This window comes from Microtus pennsylvanicus, chromosome 8, assembly GCF_037038515.1.
Source record: "Microtus pennsylvanicus isolate mMicPen1 chromosome 8, mMicPen1.hap1, whole genome shotgun sequence".
In the NCBI taxonomy this organism is placed as follows: domain Eukaryota; kingdom Metazoa; phylum Chordata; class Mammalia; order Rodentia; family Cricetidae; genus Microtus; species Microtus pennsylvanicus.
This window is the reverse complement of record NC_134586.1, coordinates 44,099,546-44,121,465: the sequence shown is the minus strand read 5'-3', so window position 1 is coordinate 44,121,465 and position 21,920 is coordinate 44,099,546. Positions and strand designations below refer to the sequence as shown.

The following is a 21,920-nucleotide window of genomic DNA, read 5'->3' as shown; positions in this document are numbered from 1 at the left end:
AGCAAAATGGAATGTATGAATATAAAAAATGTTAAATGATATGCTGTAATGCTCAGAGTAGGTATGGATCAGTGGTACAAAATGGGATATTCTAGAAATATACATATGACATCCATAATCTCCAGTATTTCAGCAAATAGTCACATGTGCCCAGGAAGTATTTAATATGGGGTTTATGTGATCAATAAAGTGAATATTTAAATTGATGTTTTGATCTAAAATAGAATATTTCTATGGTGTGGGAGGTCCTTCTGTCTATGTGCTCCTTGTATTGGTTAATGAATAAAGAAACTGCCTTGGCCTGATAGGGTAGAACTTAGGTAGGTGGAGAGGACTGAACTAAATGCTGAGAGGAAGAAGGGCAAAATCAGGGGATGCCATGGATCTGCTGCTGGAGATAGATGTGCTGGAACTTTGCTGATAGGCTACAACCTCATGGTAATATACAGATTAATAGAAATGGGTTATATTAAGATGTAAGAGTTAGCCAATAAGAAGCTAGAGGTAATGTTCCAAGCAGTGATTTAATTAGTATAGTTTCTGTGGGATTATTTCAGGTCTAAGCTAGCCAGGTGGCCGGGAAGAACAAGTGGGCCCTCCCCTTCAACATTTCCATGTTTAAGAGATAAAAATACATAGAATGCCCGGGACCACATTCAGTACAGGAATTTTTTTTCAGCCTTTAGTATGTATAAAAAGCAGAGCTGGCCGGGCAGTGGTGGTGCACGCCTTTAATCCCAGCACTCTGGAGGCAGAGGCAGGCGGATCTCTGTGAGTTCAAGGCCAGCCTGGTCTACAAGAGATAGTTCTAGGACAGGAATCAAAAGCTACTGAGAAACCCTGTCTATAAAATAAAAAAAAAAAAGCAGAGCTGACGATTAAACTGGAAAAATGTGGAGAATAATTATGGACCAAATCCTTTTGGTATGCTCATAGCTAAATGTATGAATTCATAATCAAAGAATCAAATGTACATAATCAAAGAATCTATGAATTCTTTGGGTAGTCCTATTTCATTTGACTTTGTCACTTGCTTGATCTGTATGTGTGTGTGTATGTGTGTGTGTGCAGAGTTTGTGGTGTGTGTGTGGTGTTTGTATGGTGTGTGTGTGTGTCTAGTGGGTCTACTACTGTTTAGTCTATATCTGTGGTTCTTTAAGTACAGAGTTGTATCAATGGATATAACACTAATCCTTCCAAGTGGGCACCTTCATCCAATATTAGAAATTTGGTGTCCAATGAAGGAACAAGAGAAAAATCCTTTACGTTGAACATTAAGTATTAATACTTCCTTAAGGTAACCTCTTACAGCACCGTTAGCAATTACAGTCAGACTGAATACTAATTAACCTTTAAATGTGAGCTTTAGGGTACTGGCATGGAAAGGTAAGAGAAAGAATAAAATTCTCAATTAGACCTTTAAAGGAGTAACTTCTCATGAGAATTTCTGAACTTTTGGATTTCTAATATGACCAATTAAGAGTTATCTTTACCCAAGGGAGAAATAACAGGGACAGGGAGAAAATCACTCATGGGGAAGATTTGCTCTGGCTCCCAGGACAGTCTCTTTGTGCTTGGAAAGGACAAATTCTCATAAGATTCTTAGTCTTTGTTCTGAATGTTCAGGTACATGACTGGGTCACTTTCAATGAGCGACTTCATGAGTTCATTATTTCCCTCCTTGGCTCAGAATCTGGCTTACTATTCGTCCACCTATGTATTTATAATTACATGATAAATAATGATATTTTGGTGCTCAAATATAAAAAAATACTCAGTTTTGTTATTATACTGCTTCTAAACTGTGTAATTTCTAAAGAATATAGAAAGTAAGAATGATTTTCTGGTAAATCATTTAAAGAATGATAAGGTTTTTTTTGAGACAGGATTTTTCTGTGTACCCCTTGCCATCCTAGACTAGCTGTACGGACAAGGCTAGTCTCTCATAAACATATGCCTGTCTCTGCCTCTCAGGTGCTAGGATTCAAGGGAAGCATAATGCCTCTCAGAATGAAGAGATTCCCTTGTGTTTCTAGCCTTCAGTTCACAGTAATTATAACCTGTTAGCACAAGTAAAATTCCATATTGTTAGAAATCCTCAGTTCAGAAAATCTTTAAAGCTATGATAAAAGTGTCTGCTCCATTTGGCTAGCAACCGAGGATTTTGAAACAATATGTATCACATTAAATTTCATTTATCAAATACCATATCAACAAATCAATAAAAAGTCATGTATTTCCTCTTCTCAGATATAGATTTTGCATGAACTGAAACATAACAAATGCTAGATTGGTATTCCAGAGAATACAACAAAATAGAAGGGTCACTACCAAATGTATCAATGACAAAAGTTCGTCCACAAAATTTTATACATACACCTAATGTATTTACAGTCAGACTCCACAGCATTGCTTGGAATACCTAGTGCACAAGATAATAATTACTTCAAAAGATTTATAGGTTTCCAAACTCAAGACATCTGGCTATTTGATAACATTCTACAAACATAATTAATCTTCTCAATTATAAATACATTCCTCTGTGACAATATCTTATGTCTTGACAATTTTTTCACTGAATACATTTATCACCAAATAATTCATAAGATAAATAAGAGAATACAACTCTCCATCCACGACAGAAAAATAACAAACCTACTTATAACTCACGTGGATTCATCATATTTAAAGCCCTGTATATAAAAGTGTTCTATTATCGGCAAAAATAGTCTTAGTAAGGTGTCAGAAATCTTTAGATAAGTGTGAAGATCTGTACTTTCAAGATAAAATTGCATTCAAATTATCTGTTTATTTTCCACCAAAGAAGTAATATTTCCAGATGCTGAATGTACTAACACATGTACTTATACTCATCTAACCATCTCATAAAATCATTTCTTGTTTTCTTAATATTGTTCTTAATTCTATAGTAAGAAGAAGAAGCAGAGTAAAAAGTTCCCTGCATCCACAACTCTAATTCAGACCAGTCAACATATGAGGTTAATGCATATTTTGTTGAAAGTACACAGTAGGTGTTCTGTAAGTAGACTGTTAATACATTAAAAGAATGACCTTGATTACTTTCAGGTACATAAATCTGAAAGTCTTTTTCTAAGGCAAGCCTGACCCATTTTAACAAAGATTGTTGGCGTCTATTATTTATACGACTTCAGAGAACAATAGAGGCTCAATAAGATCTAAATAATGACTCAGAAGCTATATGCTTTTATTAATGTAGCAAGAAGGGTCCTTCTGCAAAGTCCAGGAATTGTGTAAATAGCTTTGATGCGGGTATTAGCAAGTACTTGAAGTGCACGCTGCTGTGAAGGTGCCTGGAACACTCTGCCCCTGCCACTTCTATGAAAGCAGCATATGCTAATTATAAATAATTCATCTCTTCATTAAATTGGGTATGACTACAAGTTGTTAATCTTGTGTTATTTAATCAAGTAAATACTCATCCCATCATATATACCTGATCATTTTCCAAAATGTTGACATTTTTATCTTAAGTTGAAAATCCAGCTTTTTCTTCTTCACTTATACTTTTTTTCCTGACAGTTGAAGGTTTCAGGGAACAGGTTTTACATAATTTTGAAAGTGAAGATTTTAATATGATTTTTAAAAAAATATGATGAATGGAATAATATTATCTTCAAAATAATCTAAATTACTTATGTAAAATATATTTCATTCTTCCACATTTACTGAGCTTCTGAACACATACCCAGTATAAGCAAAGAAAGGGGGGACAAGACTGTATTAAAAAAAATGATTCAAACACCACTTGATTTAAAGACAATAATGTTTTCTTGATACCTTTATAACTTAATTTGCAATGTAAAAACAATATAAATTAAACTACACTATAAATTAGTGAAAAGACAAAGCATTAAGAAATTCTATGTTTTTTTCCCTTAGTTCAGACATATTGCCTTAAAGATTCAAATGCTCATTGAATCAGTTCTATTGAACATACCACAGGTCTACAGTACTATATAGCTATCACACCTTACAGAGAGCAGAATATACTGAAGCTAAACTAATTACAATTCCTCCATTTTCCTTTACACAGTCAACCTTTCCACATTACCTGTAATGAGGTGAAGGGTTGCCTCTTGCTTCACAATTTAAAGTTATTTTTTTATCCTCTGAACCAACGGGGAAAACGCTGTTGCTGGGCTCTTTGATAAACACGGGGCCTTGTAAAAGAAGCTCACCTGTGTGGACAGGAGAGTAAATAATAATGAATAAAAGGTGTTATAAAGAGTACAGGCCAGAGCTGAAGATAAAAGATAGCAACTATCATTTGTTCTTAACTGCTCCTACTGCCTGAGCATTGCTAAGTTAAAGACCACCTGTCAATCCATTCAAAACAGTGAGTGACCCCTCTGAGAAGCAGGAGACAACAAGAATAACCACAAATTGAAAAAAAAAATCACATCAGTCTGTAACAGAAGGTGTAGTGTTTACTTTCTACAACAATGACAATAAACTATATATATTTAGTCTGGAGAATAAATTATTACAGGAAATCTTTTATATTATAAATATTTTTGCAAAGCTGAAACTTAAATGGAAACTCATACTTTTCTCATGACATTTGAAGAACATGCACAGTTCAAGGCTGCTGATGTTATTTTGCCCATCAATGAAAAAATATCTACTGTTCACTGGAATTTTCATTTTCTTCTTAGTAAATGACACAAAAGCATAAACAAATGATCAAGTGTTTTTTATAAAGTTCTCCCACTTTAGAATCAGAATATTTTCTAATGGTAATTGTCACATTCACACATTTAAAAACAAAACTCTTTCTAATTGGACTAGGTGTTGGAAAAGGAGAGAGAATGCTATCACAAAATGGTTATGCAATTTCAATTGCATAACCATTTTTAAAAAACACTTATAAAAACAAATTCACAGAAACAAAATGGAAAAGGAACTCTAGCTTCCCCAATTTGGAGTGTTCTGCCAAACTGAAGAGGAGCTTCTACCAAAGAAGAGAGGGCAAAATGAACCAAATGACAAAAAGAGTCAATGAGATGTGATACAAAGAATATGTTATTAAATAGTTTCAAAAGCCTCTGTGAAGAAGAACGTACATGTTTATATATTTCAAATAGTAATAACATGAATAAAAATATTTACCACAACAATTTAAATCATAAACTTACAATATGAAAACTACAATAATCATTGATATGAAGAGGTATAGAGATGGATACTTTGCATTGGTATAGATGTTGGTTTATTGATACAAATTTAAAGTCAATTTTGTTATATGTATATTTATGCACCTCATTTAAAATATAATGTATAATTAAGAAATATAGGTTAATAGACAATCATCTATAATATTCAAGCTTGTAGTCATGTTAGTTAGGTTTTCTAGATATATAGATATATATTTCAGTTAGATAGGTATTCTTCAAATCTTTCAGAGACATTCAGAATATGGCATTTAAAATGTTTTAGGAAGTTAGGACTTTTCATGACAATGAGACACATCTGCTCTTGGCAGCACCAATCTACTTCAAAAGGATGATGGGAATTGAAGAGGTTCCTTATGGTATTGGTTAGCCATTTGGGCAAGAAACTGCACTTGCCTGAACTGCTTGATGCTATGCTGTATGAACTTTACATGCAGGACCCACAGAGAAATGATTCCTGAACTTGACAAAAGGTGAGACAATCCTTCGGGGTTCCTGCTTCATAAAAGAGTCTGCAAAACATTCTGCAGGACACAGAACAAAGTGACGGACAAACTGCTAATATAGGCAGACTGCCTTTGAAATTTCCTGCTTTATGGAAAAGTCTGCCAGGTACAATGGGCATGTAGGCTGAAGTGGATGCCCTAACCATAGAGAAGAACTTTGGGTGACTCTCCAGACAACAAGGTGTCTCTGTTAATTTTAGAGTTTTGAAAGTTGCTTACAATGCACTTTCTATTTACTTTGGTAATATTATATCCTTATGGAGTCTTTGATGTAGTTGGAGAATAGTTATAGTTTCCCTTAGATATGATAAAAGATAAATTAGATATAAATATTATAAGTATAATTCTTGTTTGATACTTGTCTTGTTATATGTAATTTTACTACATTAAAGTTAAAGTCTTCCTTTTTGTTTAAACAGTAAAGGAGAAATGGTGTGTGAAGTCCTTTTGTATATGTGTTGCTTTTATTGGTTAATGAATAAAGAAACTGCTTAGAGCCTATAGCAGGGCAAAACAAAGCTAGTCAGGGAAAACTAAACTGAATGCTGGGAGAAAGAAAGTGGAGTTAAGGAGATACCATGTAGCCATCACCAGGGACAAAAAAGTCAGAACTTTGCTGGTAAGCCACAGCCACGTGGTGATATACAGATTAATAGAAATGTGTTAAATTAAGATGTAAGAGCTAGCCAGTAAGAAGCTAGAGCTAATAGACCAAGCAGTGATTTAATTAATACAGTTTCTGTGTGATTATTTTAGAAGGCCAGGAAACAAACTAGTGGCCTCCTACTACTTAAATAATATAGTTTCTAAGAGATTATTTCATGGTCTGGGCAGCCGAGAATGAACAAGCAGCCTCGTACAACAATGAAGGACACATTAGTAACTAAGTTTCAGGGCAAATCCTACAAGCCCAGATTTGTTTTTTAATCATTAAGCTGTTCTGCATGTGAGTAGTACAGTTTTATTCAGTGTATAGAAGAAGAAAAAGTTAGTCCTAAGCATGGTTAAATGGCATAAGTCTCTTCACCCAACATTCCAGAATGTCAATGTCAAGTATAGGAGAAATCACTGCAGGGCTCATGTTAAGACACATCTTTGCCCTTTTTTGAAGCATTTCGTGTTGGCCTAATTCTAGGAATGGCCCCAGGCATCTGTGAGATGTTGTATGCCTGCTACAAGGCCCAACATTGTACAATAATTGCTCAGCCCTATTTTTACAAGTGACTTATCAAAAGCCAAAGGATTTGGTAAATGTTTTTACACCAAAAGGCAATGCTTTTTTGGCATTATTGCTTTGTGAATAAGTAGCTGTCATTTGCTGTAGATTTTCTCTGTTGCTAATTGCCTTTTGGTACATATTTGGGAATTAATTTCCATAGTTCAGAACTATTTCCCCAAGCTTTGTGTGAAACCAGTTTCTTATTGCCAGGCTTCTGTTCTTCCCTCCTAAGAAAACACAGAGATCTGATTTTCTACAATTTTCTTTATCAGCAGGCAGTGGTCAGTGTTTAGAGTCCAGGAAAGAACATTCCATTTCAGATATCCACAGATTTCCACGCTGCTCTGGTTTTATCCCACTTAAAAGAATCTTAACTCTGTATGTCCACTTTAACCTCAGGGTACTGATGATTTTTAATTCAGGAAATTTATGGCTTGTGTTTTACTCTCAAGGACAGCAGAAGAGATAATTAACTGCTACTGGAAAAAGACTTCTTTCCCTCTGGCGCTACAGCCATGCAATCGCCCTCTGACCAGAATGACTGATAATAGTATACACCAGAACTGATAATTTAGAGGCCTAGCTCTACCCCTTGTCTCTACCATTTAGAGGTATACTCCAGACCTATAAACCCATAGTATCTGGCTTATGTGCTATCTGATCAAGAGTCATGGTTGCTCCCTGACTGTTTATATAGGTTGCTTGGTTAACTGATTCTATGCACTCTGGGAGAGAATAAAAACGCCAAGCTGAAAATCAACATTTTAGCTCTTTTATCTACCACCTAAAAATGCACGATAACCATCCGCACTTGAATTTCCCTAATGATTTAATTCCATTAAGGAGTCCACTGGACATGCTTTAGTCACTCCCACCTTTCAGCTGGCAATAACACCTCTCTCTCTCTCTCTCTCTCTCTCTCTCTCTCTCTCTCTCTCTCTCTCTCTCTCTCTTTGTCTCTGTCTCTGTGTGTGTGTGTGTGCATGTGAAAAACCCTTATCTGATCTTTTATGAGGCAAAAGAATTTCATTCCTGGAACCTGCTAGGGGTGGGAAATTGCTGGTTTTAAGGGTACACACACACACACACACACACACACACTGGGAATGTTTGTAACGAATCAAAAAGGAAAAGAATAAAGACACATGGACAGATGGATCACGTTGTGAGTAGATTTCTTATGCCTTATATTTCTAGTCCCCTTTTTAGCTTATTGTGGTGCCTTTAATTTGATTCTGCGAGGTTAGAGACCCCATTACATGACACAGCTAATCAATAGGATTTGGTTTGCGGTGGCATATTAGTTAGTTTTCTGTTCCTGTGATAAAATAACTGTGAACAGAACAACTAAAGAAGAAAATGTTTACTTTGGCTCATGGTTTTTGAAACTGTCCATCATAATGGAGAGGCACGGCAACAAGCTGTAGGCATGTTGGCCAGGGTAGGAAATTTAGCGAGATCACATTCTCAAACATAAACACAAATCATAGATAGTTGTTGGCAACTTAGATGGGCTCTTGGTGGCCACACCCTAACTAAATGTGATTGGTTGAAACTATCAGTTGATACTTTCCCCATCAGATAGTAAACTGGTTTTAGCAAATTCTACCTCCAGTGATATATTTCTAACAAGGACACACCTTCTAAACTTCTCCCAATAGTGCTAACTACTGAGGTCAAAGCGTTCAAAGATCTGAGCCTACAGGAGACATTCTTATTTAAACCACAAGTATGAATGACTATACTGAATCTATAAGTCAGTAGCCAATATCTTTGTTGGAGACTGGCCACACTAGAAAGATGAACCACATGATTATGGGTCAAAGATTTGAGTCTCACGACATCAAGCTTATCTGGAGACTGAACTCAGCCATTTATGAAATCATTAGTCACACTAGCATAATGGGGTCTCAAAGTCCCTCATATTTCTATATCAAAGTTTTCCTGGTTGGTAACATTATGATTTATTTCAAGAAAATAATAGCTACAAAAGTTCACTAATGGATATGAGATACAAAATAGGTTCTGGAAGATTTCTAATGCTAAACATTTATTGTATTTAAGATGTGTTATTCTGCTGGCATAGACAAAGTACAATAAAAAGGCATGATACCAACCAGAAAAATTATCATAGCATAAGACATGTAGTCACTACCCATACACTACAGACAGTGTCCACTTTGAAACTGCCCACATTTTCAAGTTTACTGTGGTATAGAAGTAACAGGTATTCAGAATAAATCACAATTGAAATTGTGGATTGTGATCATTTATGAAGCTGAACTTCAGCATCAAGCCTCACTGTGAGGCACAAGTATGATCCCAAGATTAAATAATTTACACTCCATCTCGTTCCTATGCCACGATGTTCACTGGAGTGATATGTTGGGGCATTTTTAACTTGCAATAGGTTTACCAGTGCATCACTTAGTATAGGTCAATGTATTCCTATGTGCTTGTTAGTAATATACTCAGTGATATGTTGCAGCTCCTAAAACATGGCACACCTTCAACATCAGTCTGTTCTATATAAGCAACTATTGTGTATGGGGAAAATCCCATTTTAAAAATGAGCAGTTGATAAAATAAGATTTTACGCTCCAGTATTACCTAACCACCTTGGATATGGATTGGCTTTAAACCAGTGAGGCATGGAGAGGTTAGGTCACTCCAGGGATTGTGAGAGACTTGTTGTTACATAGCAACCTTCATGGCTTTGCTTTGAGTCTCTTTCCCAGAAACCATTCTGTCTTAAATATGATCAGGAAAAAGTTAGCCCTTAGCCTGCCTTTTCAACTTCAGTGTTTTATGGTGGCATGGAAAACTTGTAGAACACAACCTTTATGCCTGAAATGTAAAGATCCCAAAGGCATTTAAGACTACCAGCAGCAATGTGGAAGCTTTCAATTTGTTAAAAGTAGAAATTAATAAACAAATGAGACAGGATAGTCCATATTTCATGCTCAGACAAAAGATAAAAGCTACTGAGTCTTGGTGCACTGTAACAAAATAGGTGTTGAGAAAAGCTGGGATATGTCTCACCAGCAACATAAACTAAAAAGAACAAAATACTGGCCTTTGCTAAAAATACATAAATTATGCACCTTTTCTTGAAAATAAGTTTTGATCCTCAAAAGAATATATCTTTTACCCACATGGATACACATAACAATCTAAAGGAACTTGATGTGAAACAGAAGGTAGTCTCTTGCCTGATTAAACATACTCAATGTAAAATTTAGATTGGTGTTGAACTTGCTTTTTTGTGACAGGCACATTGTTTTAAAATATGCTAGCTTGGTTGCAAGGCCTCGTTTTATTTTTAAAACTTAAAGGGTATATACCATTGCTAAAAGACAAGTCTAAAAATTCAATCCTAAGGTGTTCTGTTTCCTTGCCCTGGACCCCAAACAGCCATAGGCAAGTAGGAATAATACCTTTGAATGTAAATACGCAATTCATGGACTCCTAAGGAATTGTCATGTAAAAGATCAAACTGTACCTGACCAATTCTAATGGCCACACGTCATCCAATTTTTATGAAGACTGACAAAAAGAAACAGGCAAGGGGTTTCATGCCCCTACATTTCCTTCATGAAAAGAGAGTTCATGTTATCTCTAAATCCCTAGGGAAAAGGGGAGCATATTCCACTTCTGCCCTGCTGTTGTATATCATTTCTACATGTGAATTAAAAAGAAAATATTGGAGCACTTTGAAACGAAGACAAAAATTTCCAAGTGAAATCAGGGAGGCAATATTACTAAAAGCAGAATTCAAGTGAAATGCATCAAGATTGGACTATACCTTTTTCTTTCTAGACACCAGAACTCCACTGAATGAGTATTGGCCATAGTTAAAGAGAGTAGAGGAATATATTGTCAATTAGATGAGAGCTATTCTAGGACACATTATTCTACAGAAGAAGAAAAAAATAAAGATGAAGATAGTGTTTAGCTGTAAGGCACTCTCCTTTTGAATACAAGTAGAATACAGTTAGAAAAAAAGGAATAACCAAAATACACTCCTTTATATTATCTCAAAGTTATGGGTGGCTAAGCTAGCCAATCTTATATAATTCATGTCTATGATAGATATTTCAATGTAAGACTATCCATGATAGAGAAGGTCCTGCATTCAACTGGCCTATGACATCTGCTATATCCAAATTCAAGCCTAAGAGCAACATGGTATCAGGAGTGCCTTCTTCTGAGTGTCCATGAGGGAAGGAGATATTCTGTATCTCTTACTTGCCATTGCATATGGTCATCTTTTTTTCATCACTTTTTTATGCTTTTTAATTTAATGCTTACTACTTCTTTAATACTTGCTAAATGACTTAGGAGAATTATACTATTAAGAACTACAAAATAATAGTTAAGTACTCATTTTTATACTATGATGTCTTAGGCAGTAAGCTAATCATTTTGAGCCTCTTATCAATATTCTCTGTAACACAATTTAAAGTTGAAGGTGAAGTGAAATGTACCTCACTTTAAAAAATTGAATAGATGTTGAGAAATATAAAGAATGTATTTAGCAAAGCTAGTAAATAAAATTCTATGATTCTTTGAGGTGACTCATAGCTCTTACCCATGCCAGGAAAGTATACCATCTGGCATAAGTACTGATCAAGACTATGGCCAGCATTCATACCCAGGTCTTACTGAACAAGAAAATGGTAAACTTAGGGTGTGGTGTATATTTATTCATTAAATGCCTTTACCATATGATTATCCACAGCAATCACCAATGACCCATCAGAATTCTCTTATCTTTTCTCTATATATGTCTCTCTAGGTCAAAACGTCCCCCTTTTACCAGAATATTATTTGTAATGATTGGATCACAACCTTACAACCTGACCATAATGATTTATATGTAGAATGGTGCTATTTGCCAAGAAGACCCCATTTGTAGGTACTTACAGTGAGTACTTCATATACATTGCCGTTTAAGAGACAGCAAGCTCCAGTGCATGGCAGGGAATAGAGAAGATTAGATCACATTTTTGAAAAAAGAAAAAAAGTTGAGGAGTTGATGTGGGATGTCCTCTTATATATGTTTTGCTTTTATTGGCTGATTAATAGCTGTTTTGGCCAATGACTTAGTAGAGTAAAGCCAGGTAGGAAATCTGAACAGATATATATATATATATATATATATATATATATATATATATATATATATATATATATATATATACACACACACAGAGAGTAGACAGAGCCAAAGAGAAGCCATGTAGCTACCAAAGGAAACAAATGCCACAACCTTACCAATAGGTCATGACCTCATGAAGATACACAGATTATTAAAAATGGGTTAATTTAAGTTATAAAAGCTGGCTAAGAATACCCTTAAGCTATTGGCCAAACAGTGCTGTAATTAATACAGTTTTTGTATGATTATTCAGGACTGCGAGGCAGGAAAATGAACAAGCAATCTCTGTTTATAAAAATGGTGCAAATTGTCTGGGGTATGAATCCACATAAGACTTTTTAAAAGCTTAAGAGAAAAAGAATACTTGTAGAAAAACAAAAAAAATGGGGACCAAGCATAGCTTTTTGATAGCTGCATTTTTTTTCAGATAGGCTCTGTTTGCTGGCTACAAGCAGAGGAACAGCACCTTAAAGAGGCTTCATGACTCAGCATTAACAGCATAATCTACATGGTTTCTTTAAAAACAGCTTCCGGTTTGGTTCATGCTGGTGGCACAAAGGGCTCTGTCTTTTTCTGGAGGGGAGTGTAATGTGGTTTGTTGGCATTGTTCTGCAAATTACTTGATGGCAGCATTGGCCAATTGATTCCCAGAGTTGAACTGGTGAGTGAGACTCCTATGAAGTGGTGCAAGAGCTGGCAGTGAAATACCTCCACCATGCTAAAAGGCCAAGAGAGGTAGAGCCAGTATCTAAGACTGCTGCAACCACACTGCTTATCATTTAAAATTTTCCTTGCCAGAAAAGAATTTCAGATACATAATAGGACAGAATCAGACACAAAAGACCTCTAAATGAGAGGCCGTGTGTTTTTAAGAAATATACATAGGCTTGGGAGAGAGTGGAAAAAAAGTATAAACAATTATAAAAAAAGAAGCAAATAGTTAAAAAAAAACAAAGAGACAGAGAAGTAATATAAAGAATACAGGCAGACATAGATTAAAGAAAAAAAGAGTAACAAAATAGCCATGTAAAGATGCAAAATACACAGAGTTTGAATTATGTACACAATTGTGTTTCTTTGAATTTTTGACTGTGGAAAGCTAAGCTAAACCAACATATTTATTTTAGAGGTATCTTGACTTCAAAATTGAGTCTACAGATATGTTACTTTGGAAAAGAGGTTCTGCTTTTGTTTCCAAGGAAGATGAAAACCTATAGATTCCTACTAGGCTAATGTGGTTTTTTGGAACAAGATCCCTGAAAGATCCATGAACCTTAAAAATACTTCACCCAACAAACATCAGGAAGCAATTTGGAGAGGACATGGACCAAATACCCAAAATGACTGTTTATAAATGTTTATTTTCATTTAAAGAAGATTGATTATAAGTTTTTAGTGGGAACAGTCAATCTCTAATTAAATTAAATTCTAATTAATTAAATTAAGGGAGATATGATATAGAGATGAATACTTTGCCTTGGTATCAATCTTGGTCTAGTGATATAAATTGAAGGTCAATTCTCTTATATGTATATTTCTCCTCTATATAAAGTATTACGTTTATATAGCTCATTTAACAATGTAATGTGTAAGCCGGGCAGTGGTAGCGCATGGCTTTAATCCCAGCACTCGGGAGGCAGAGGCAGGCGGATCTCTGTGAGTTTGAGACCAGCCTGGTCTACAAGAGCTAGTTACAGGACAGGCTCCAAAACCACAGAGAAACCCTGTCTCGAAAAAAACCAAAAAAAAAAAAAATGTAATGTGTAATTGAAAATTACAGATTAATGGGTGGTCATTTATAATAGTCAAACTTTTAGCCATGATAGTTACGTTTTCTAGATATAAAGAGATATGTTTCAGTTAGATAATCTTCAACACTTCAAAGACCTACAGAATATGGCATTTAAAATGTCTTAAGAATTTAGACTTTTTTCAACCGTGATACATGTCTGCTACAGGCAGCACCAATTACTTCAGAGAAGTTGATGGGCATTGAAGAAACTTGTTTTGGGATTTGCCTTTAATGTGGCATGGCTAGCCATTTGTGTAAGATTCTGTTCTTGCCTGGATTGCTTGATGGTATGTTGTATGAACTAGACATGAATGACCCACAAAAAATTACTGCTGAACTTGTAAAAAGATGGTGAGATGGTCCTTCAGATTCATGCTTCATGAAAGAGTCTATCAGATATTCTGAAAGATACAGAATAAAGTGACTGACAAACTGTCATTACGGAAAAAATAGTCTCTCATATTTCCTGCTTCATGGAAAAATTTGACAGATACTATGGGTCTGTAGGCTAAAGATGAATGCCCCAATATTATAAAAGAACTTTGGATGACTGTCCAGACAATGAGGTATCTCTGTCAATTCTAGAGTTTTAGAACTTTCTTAAAATTATTTATTTTATTTATTTAGGTAAGATTATGTCTTTCTGGGGTCTTTGATGGAGTTAAAGAATAGATAGTTATAATTATAGTTTCTCTTAGCTATGGTAAAAGATAAAGTAGATATAATATTATAACTGTAATTCTTATTGTGATATCTGTTTTCTTATATGTAAGTTTATTTATGTTAAAGGAAAAACCTTCCTCTTTATTTAGACAGAAAAAGGGAGATGATGTGGGATGTCTGTGTGCTATGAATATGTTTAATTATCACTGGTTCTTAAAGAAGGTCTTTTGGCCAATGGCTTAGTAGAGTAAATCCAAGCAGGAAAAGTGAACAGAGATAGAGAGACAGTGATTAGGTGTAGTCAAAGAGACATCATGTAGCTGCAGAAGGAGACAGTTGCCAGAATATTACCAGTAGAAACACAGATTAATAGAAATTGTTTGAATTAATACATAATGCTAAGAATACACCTATTGTATTGGCCAATGTGTAATTAATAAAATTTCTGCATCATTATTTGGGTCTGGTTGGCAGGGAAATTAACATGCAGTCTCTGTTTACAAGGACTGATATTTGCTGTTGTTGTTTTTAAGTCGAAGAAATCCTGCCCTGTGTACTCTTTATGTTTTATAAAGCAGCTGTCAAATCAGAAGGGAGTGATGGGAACTGGCAGTGTCTTTTAGACACTATTAAGGAGATATACATATGTGTGTACATTTAGGTGCATACATACTTACATGTGTGTATATACACACATATTATATAATATACATTATATATGAAAACATATTTAATATGTATACTGTAACTAATATACTAGAAAATCAGGAAATGGTACCGCAATGAAGCATGTTTAAGATGAGAAGGAAAAGAAAATGCTTTGTAGGATTAACTTATGTGTCTTATTTCATACATCTAAAAATGTTAGAAAGCAATTAGGTTAACAGAAATGTGCTGTAGTTTGGCATATAATGTGTAAAACAGTTTGCAAACCTGGCACCAATATAAAGTAGTAACTTCTTAAACTGCTAAATTAACTGTCTAATATCTCAATCTTTATGTCCTTCTCTGTCCATCAACAGGAAGACACAAAACACATACAGAATGACATTCAACAATCAGAAAATGGGAATTGAAAGGGACTGGTAAAGATTCAAAAATGCTAAAAATAAATGTTCAAATAAAAATAAGTTTTCTTTACACATGACTTTTTTAAAAATGAATTGCTTTAATCCTTTAATCGAAGTTTGCTGGAGTAAACAAAATGATGCCAATCCACCAAACCCCTTGTATTCATAACCATTTACAATGAGGATACATACTTGAATGCTGGTAGTCTGCCCTAGGAAAATGATGAACTCCTCATCTATTTCTCTAGAGTGATATTTACTCTGAACAATACAATAGTGATATAGAGTTAAAGAACATGAATGATTTCTGAGAATGCCCATCGTAGCATTATTTTAACTCAATAGCTACTTTTGACTGTGGGAAGAATCTTTACAATTGAGAGAAGGGATGCTAATCAATGTAGAGTTGTATTGTAAGATATAAATAATGAACTTTGTGGAACAGACAACAGATTGAGAAGAAATAGGTGAAACTTTTGTAAACTTAAATGTTTTCATCGTAGTCTGTGACTTTATTTAAATTCATGCCATTGTATTATAAATGTGATCTTCAGTCTTTCTGATCTCCCCGACACCCTTCTATAATTCCCAGAACACAATGATCCTTTTATTGCTAGATGATTTAGCATCAATTTCAACCACAACAAAAAGAATGCTATTGTGAGGTGTATAATGTATGTGATATACCGGGAGAACACAATCTATGTATTAGAAAGGAAACAAAACATTCTTTCTCAGTCGCTATTATAGCAGACTTCATAGAGGATCTTTGAAATGTTCACTACAAGAGTCTCATGTCATGTGGGAAAAGTTTATTAATCGGCTCCTCTTGAAACACGTCTTTAACGTCTTGCTGTCAAAATTTTAATGGAGATGATTACATCTATGGTTTTTATTCTTTTGCTACAAGTTTAGGTCAAAGCTTTGGGGGCTTCCACACTATTCCCTTAATGTATTTTAGAAATAATGTTTTCTATCAAACACTAGCTCATGGCCATTGTTGCTATGAAAACATAATTATACTGAAAAGAATTCCTATTATAAATTGCTGGTGTTAGAGGAATGATTAAGAGGACATTCTCTCTGGTGCTTACATTTTGCTGTATTTCTGCAACGATGAGCTATACTACAAAGGAGTATTATCTCAAGCCAAAGGAAGCCAATGTTTTGTTTGTAACGGTCTAATTATCTAAGTGTTTAAAATGTCAACTCTCGCCTGCTTGTATTGGGAGTATACATATGATGGACAGAAGAGTATGTCTGATGTCTTTCTCTGTCACTCTCTCTCCCCTTTCAGACAGGGTCTCTCGGTTAACCTCACTGTCCTCCTGCCTGCCCCCACCCCCAGCATTGTGGCTACAGATGCATGCATACACAGCCACACCTGGATTATAACTTAGTTTTTCATGAGTGCTCCCCCAGATTCTTATATGCACACTGGGAATATTCTTACCCACCAAACCATTTCCCTACACTTAGATTAAAATTACTTTACCTCATCTCACTTCTTTCATCAACAGATATCTGTGCTCATATTTTTTCTATTCCTGGTGAGGATTAAACTGTGTTTTATATTGGATAGGATGAAGATATGAGGAAAAATGACATGAAAGGCAGACTTTCCAAAATTGTGTCTGCAACTAGTGAGAAGTGAGTTTCTCAAAATATATAGACTCCCCTTCTTCAAGGCTTCTAAGTGATGCATTTATATACAATACTCATTTATATGCAGCAAAAGGCATAAAATATTTTTCCTGAAATAATACAAGTCCTTAAATCATTCTGGGCAGTGATATTTTTTTCTTTTTATTCAATCCAACTAAATTCTATTCTACCCAATCTGCTTCATTCCTCTCTATTTCTTAATGCTAGCACAGGAGAAGTGAATTGAGGGGATGTGGGGATGTAGGAGGAAGTAATGGGAGGAGAGTAGGCAGCGTAAACTGAGGTAAGGATGTAAAATAACTGAATAAATTTAGTTAATAAAAATTAAATATCACCACTAACCAATATGTTCTTTTTTATGTATGTAAGTGCTGTGTGTGTGTACATGTGTGTGTGTGTGTGTGCATGCATGTGTGTGTGGTGTTTGGACACATATGTGTGTACATTTGTGACATGGGTTGATGTCAAAGGACATTATGCACTGTGCTTTATCAATCTCTGCCTTATTCTTTGAGACAGGGTCCCTTAATGAACTTAGAGCTACACTACAGAAAACCCCATGATTCTTCCTGCCTTAAATCCCTACAGTTCTGGGATTACAGAATATTTGGGACATACCTGTTGTTGAGATCTGTATTCAAGTGTAAGCAGTCTTACAAAATGAACAATTTCCTTAGCACTTTCATTGATACCTTCTCATTCTCAGTTTGACAGCCACTGATTCAGACACATACTTCTCTTGCTTACAGTATTACCAATTATTATTTTTTAGGGGAGTGGGTGATAGTACAAAATATTTTCTATATTGATTTATATTTAAACAAAACAAATAATGTCAATGAATAAAAATATTATATCATGAGTATTTTGAAAATGGCCTTACAGTTCCCAAACTAAAAGAATCTTTTCTTAAGCCACTGACCTGCTATTTCCTGGGCAGTCTTGGAGAGAAAAGAAGAAATGTGAGTTTTCACAAAGCTGTCACATAAAGATACATATTTTATTTTAATTCTCAGTGATGCATAGTATGGACCTGTCTCTCATCAATAAGTTCTTGGCTGGTGAACAAGTACATTCTCAATCATCAATATCGCCCATTAACTACTAAGCCCCATATGAGACACTGTATTAATTAACATACCCAACTTTAAGTAAACACAAAGTTAACCAAAAACTGGCCTTTTAAAAAAATGTATTGCTTTCTTTAATATTGACACAGATTATAAATAACTGATCTTTGGAGCTACAAAGAAAGTTCAGCTAGAAGCTCGTTATACATTCCAATTCTGGAGAGTGTTTGGGCAATAAAGCATGGTGAGCAACCTGAGGAGTGCGAGATGATTCTGAGAAACTCTAGCTGGCATTCTTACATGCATCTTTTTTTAGAATTACCATTTAGTAACCATCTCTCTTTCTACTGTGAGCTCTTAGAGAGCTGCCTATTTGTCTTAAACATATTTATTACTATATACTACCATCTCTCAAATTTTTACTTCCATGCCCCATAACTATGCTTTATGCCTGCAGAAAATGTAACCATATTTAACAGACATACCCACAAATCTAAAAGTTGTATATATTATAAATATTGGTTAATTATCATTAGAATGGAAGTCAGCCTCTGTGTTTGTATGTGTGTGTTACAGTGCTATTATAAATTATTTTATGTGATCCAAGACTGACCAAAAATTCCCAGGGGTAAACTCTAAGCAGACACTTTACCTCTAACAAATATATGTTTTATACTATAAAATAATTCATGGTAAAATTTATCTTCTTGCACAGAATAGCTAACTCAATGCCATATGCATGGCTTTTTATTTAAAAAAAGGAAGAGATAATGTAAGATACAAAGGGAGTCATCTTCTGTTATTAGTTGGCGATTCTGTTTGGCAGTTTTCAGACTGTGGGTCATGCGCATCCAATCCACTGCCTTCTGAGTACTGTAAATGTGGTACTACACAGGAGCAGCTTTGCTGGAACACACACATAATAGCACTCTCAATAGCAACAGCACTCCACAAGTAATCTATTGCAGAACAGAGTGCTGATGCAGAGCTCCATTTCTGGGTTTTAATGACTTGTTTGAAAGTAGCAGCTGCCCTTGCCATTAAAACAAAACAGAGTGTAAGAGGTTGCATTTCTCCACTGGACTCCTTCAGTAGACAGACCTTGCAGGAAGTCTACTGTGGCTATTTACTTTAGAGAAGTGAACATGAGGGTCTTGAAAAATACACTGAACTCTCAAGAAATCAATTACAAGAACCATGAATTTAGTTAAAACGTCACAGAAATCCTATCCTCCTTTGTTGACTTATTTTCTAAATTGATTTTTCCATGACTGTGCTCAAGGAAATACAGTACTGTCCACTACTTATTTTCCCCCAGAACTGCCCCTGTATCTTCCCCAACAGGTCCCACTCCCAATGTATGTCTTCATCTTGTAATGTCCCATTAATGTGCAAGGGTGTGGCGTCATTAACTGGAATGTTGTCAACTATTCCCTATCCCGTATTCATAGCTCTCATGCAATACTTACTTCGGAGTAAACATTCCGAATTTAGGGTAAAAGTGACAATATCCAAACTAATCAACTGACTGCCTTGGCATTTCTCTATTGCTTCTTTTTATCTATCTATCTATCTATCTATCTATCTATCTATCTATCTATCTATCATCTATCTTTTTTATGTGTATGGGTATTTTGCCTATGTCCATCCACTATGTGTTTGCAGTGACATAGAGGCCTATTATGGCCAGAAGAAGGCATGAGATTCCCACTGAGACTCGAGTTATAGATGATTTTGAACCGCCATTTGGGTTCTCAGAATTGAATCCAGGTCCACTGGAAGAGCAGTCAGGATTCTAACCCACTGAGACATCTCTCCAGTCCCCATATTTGCTATTTTTATTCATACATTGAGCTTTGAGGTTCTTCAAATCTGAAATTTCACAATTATATGAAAAGAATATAACCTATCACCAGTGTGTAGGAAATGATTTATTTACAGGGGTGCAATTTTTGACAACTGGGTCACATTTATTCAAAGACTCACATTTGGATTACAGAATTTCCATTTAAATATCTGAAGATATTGAACATAAAGTCAAATTTAGGATTTCCAACAAGAAATAAGCAATCCGCAACTCAGCAGGTTGGAAGGTACTCTCTACTTCCACAGAACTAGGCCATACAGAGAATGAAGCAGGAATGGATGTCTGAGAGCAATCCATTTCAAATGACTGATAAAATGACCTTTTTTTAATCAAATAAGTTACCTTGGACTGATTTATTATGCTTTATGACTGAATTGCTTTGCCCTTTTTTCAAGAAGAGGGTCTATCTTGATAGTAAAGACTAAAATAATACTTGATCATAAATTCAGTACAGAAAATTGGATTATACATATCCCAAAGACTCAGCTGTTGGCAATTTCTCACTTTTTCTTCAATCTCTGCACTTTGTTCCCCTTCCCAGAATAATGAAAAATACCTTGTAATTGAAAACATGATAAATACTTCCTTCATGAAAGATCTCAAAATGAAAAATTATGTCATGTGAGTATGTATGTTATGTGGTTTTGGGCAATGGTGACTCAAAAAGGATAAGATTTAGTGGTATGTGACCAGTACATAAATTTCTAATTTCCATTTCCATAAATCAGATTTTAATAGAGTTCATTTACACTCATGTGTTACTTGTTCCACATAAAACTTCCACAACAATGGGACTGAGTAGTTATATCAAGGGCCACACAGCCTAAGAAAAGTGAAAATTTCTCTATCTAGAATGCTTTTTAAAAGTCTGTTAATCATTCTTTGTTGAGGGGATGGGTCTATTGCTAGAAGCAATCATAACATTGAATCAAAATAGATAAGATTTTCCCTCAATATTTCCTTACCTTTAGGCCTGTTAGCCAATATCTCTGGGACATTCAGTTCTCAAGTGTACAAATGATATAACTAAGATGAGGTTTTTGATGCAAAGACTTGCAGTACTTTTGCAGTGAAATAAATGGAAATTGACATTAGTGCATATTTTTTGCTTAGTGTTGCATTAAATTTTGAATTATATCTGAGAAAAGTAATTTATGAGAAAGTAGTGTAATAAATGTGTTGTCGGAGGCTGCTTGTTTGTTCATATCCCAGCCACTCAGACCTGAAATAATCACACAGAAACTACATTATTTGCAATACTATTGGCTAATAGTTTAAGCGTATTTCTAGCTAGCTTTTATATCCTAAACTAACCCATCTCCATTAATCTGTGCCTCACCACGAGGTCATAACCTACCCGCAAAGTTTTGGCGGGCTTCAGTGGAGACGTCTGTCTCCTGTGGCAGCTATATGGCTTCTCCCTGACTCTGCCTACTCTCTGTCTACATCTCTGTTTGGATCTCGCACCTGGCTTTACTCTGTTAAGCCATTGGCTGAAAGCAGCTTTATTCATTAACCAATAGAAGCAACACATATACAGAAGGAATTCCCACACCATAAATGGCTTTATTCATCACAAATCTGTATCTTTAAAGAGAGAAAAAATAGGATGGGATAGTACTTTTCTACTTTAGTAAATACTTATAAATATTAAGCCTAAGACAAAGGTGGCTATTAATCTATGTAGGGTAGAA

General features: G+C 35.1%; 1 protein-coding gene across 3 annotated transcripts in view; it reads right to left on the bottom strand.

Moving 5' to 3' along the window:
* Positions 1 to 21,920, bottom strand: part of Cntn3 (contactin 3) — a 365,078-nt gene that overhangs the window by 248,519 nt on the left and 94,639 nt on the right. For 2 of the 3 annotated variants that reach the window (XM_075983332.1, XM_075983333.1), the window contains exon 3: positions 4,094 to 4,220. In XM_075983332.1, coding sequence (XP_075839447.1) covers positions 4,094 to 4,220 — 127 coding nt within the window. Of the gene's footprint in view, positions 1 to 4,093; positions 4,221 to 21,920 lie in introns of those variants that run through there. The other variant, XM_075983334.1, reaches the window with a different exon arrangement.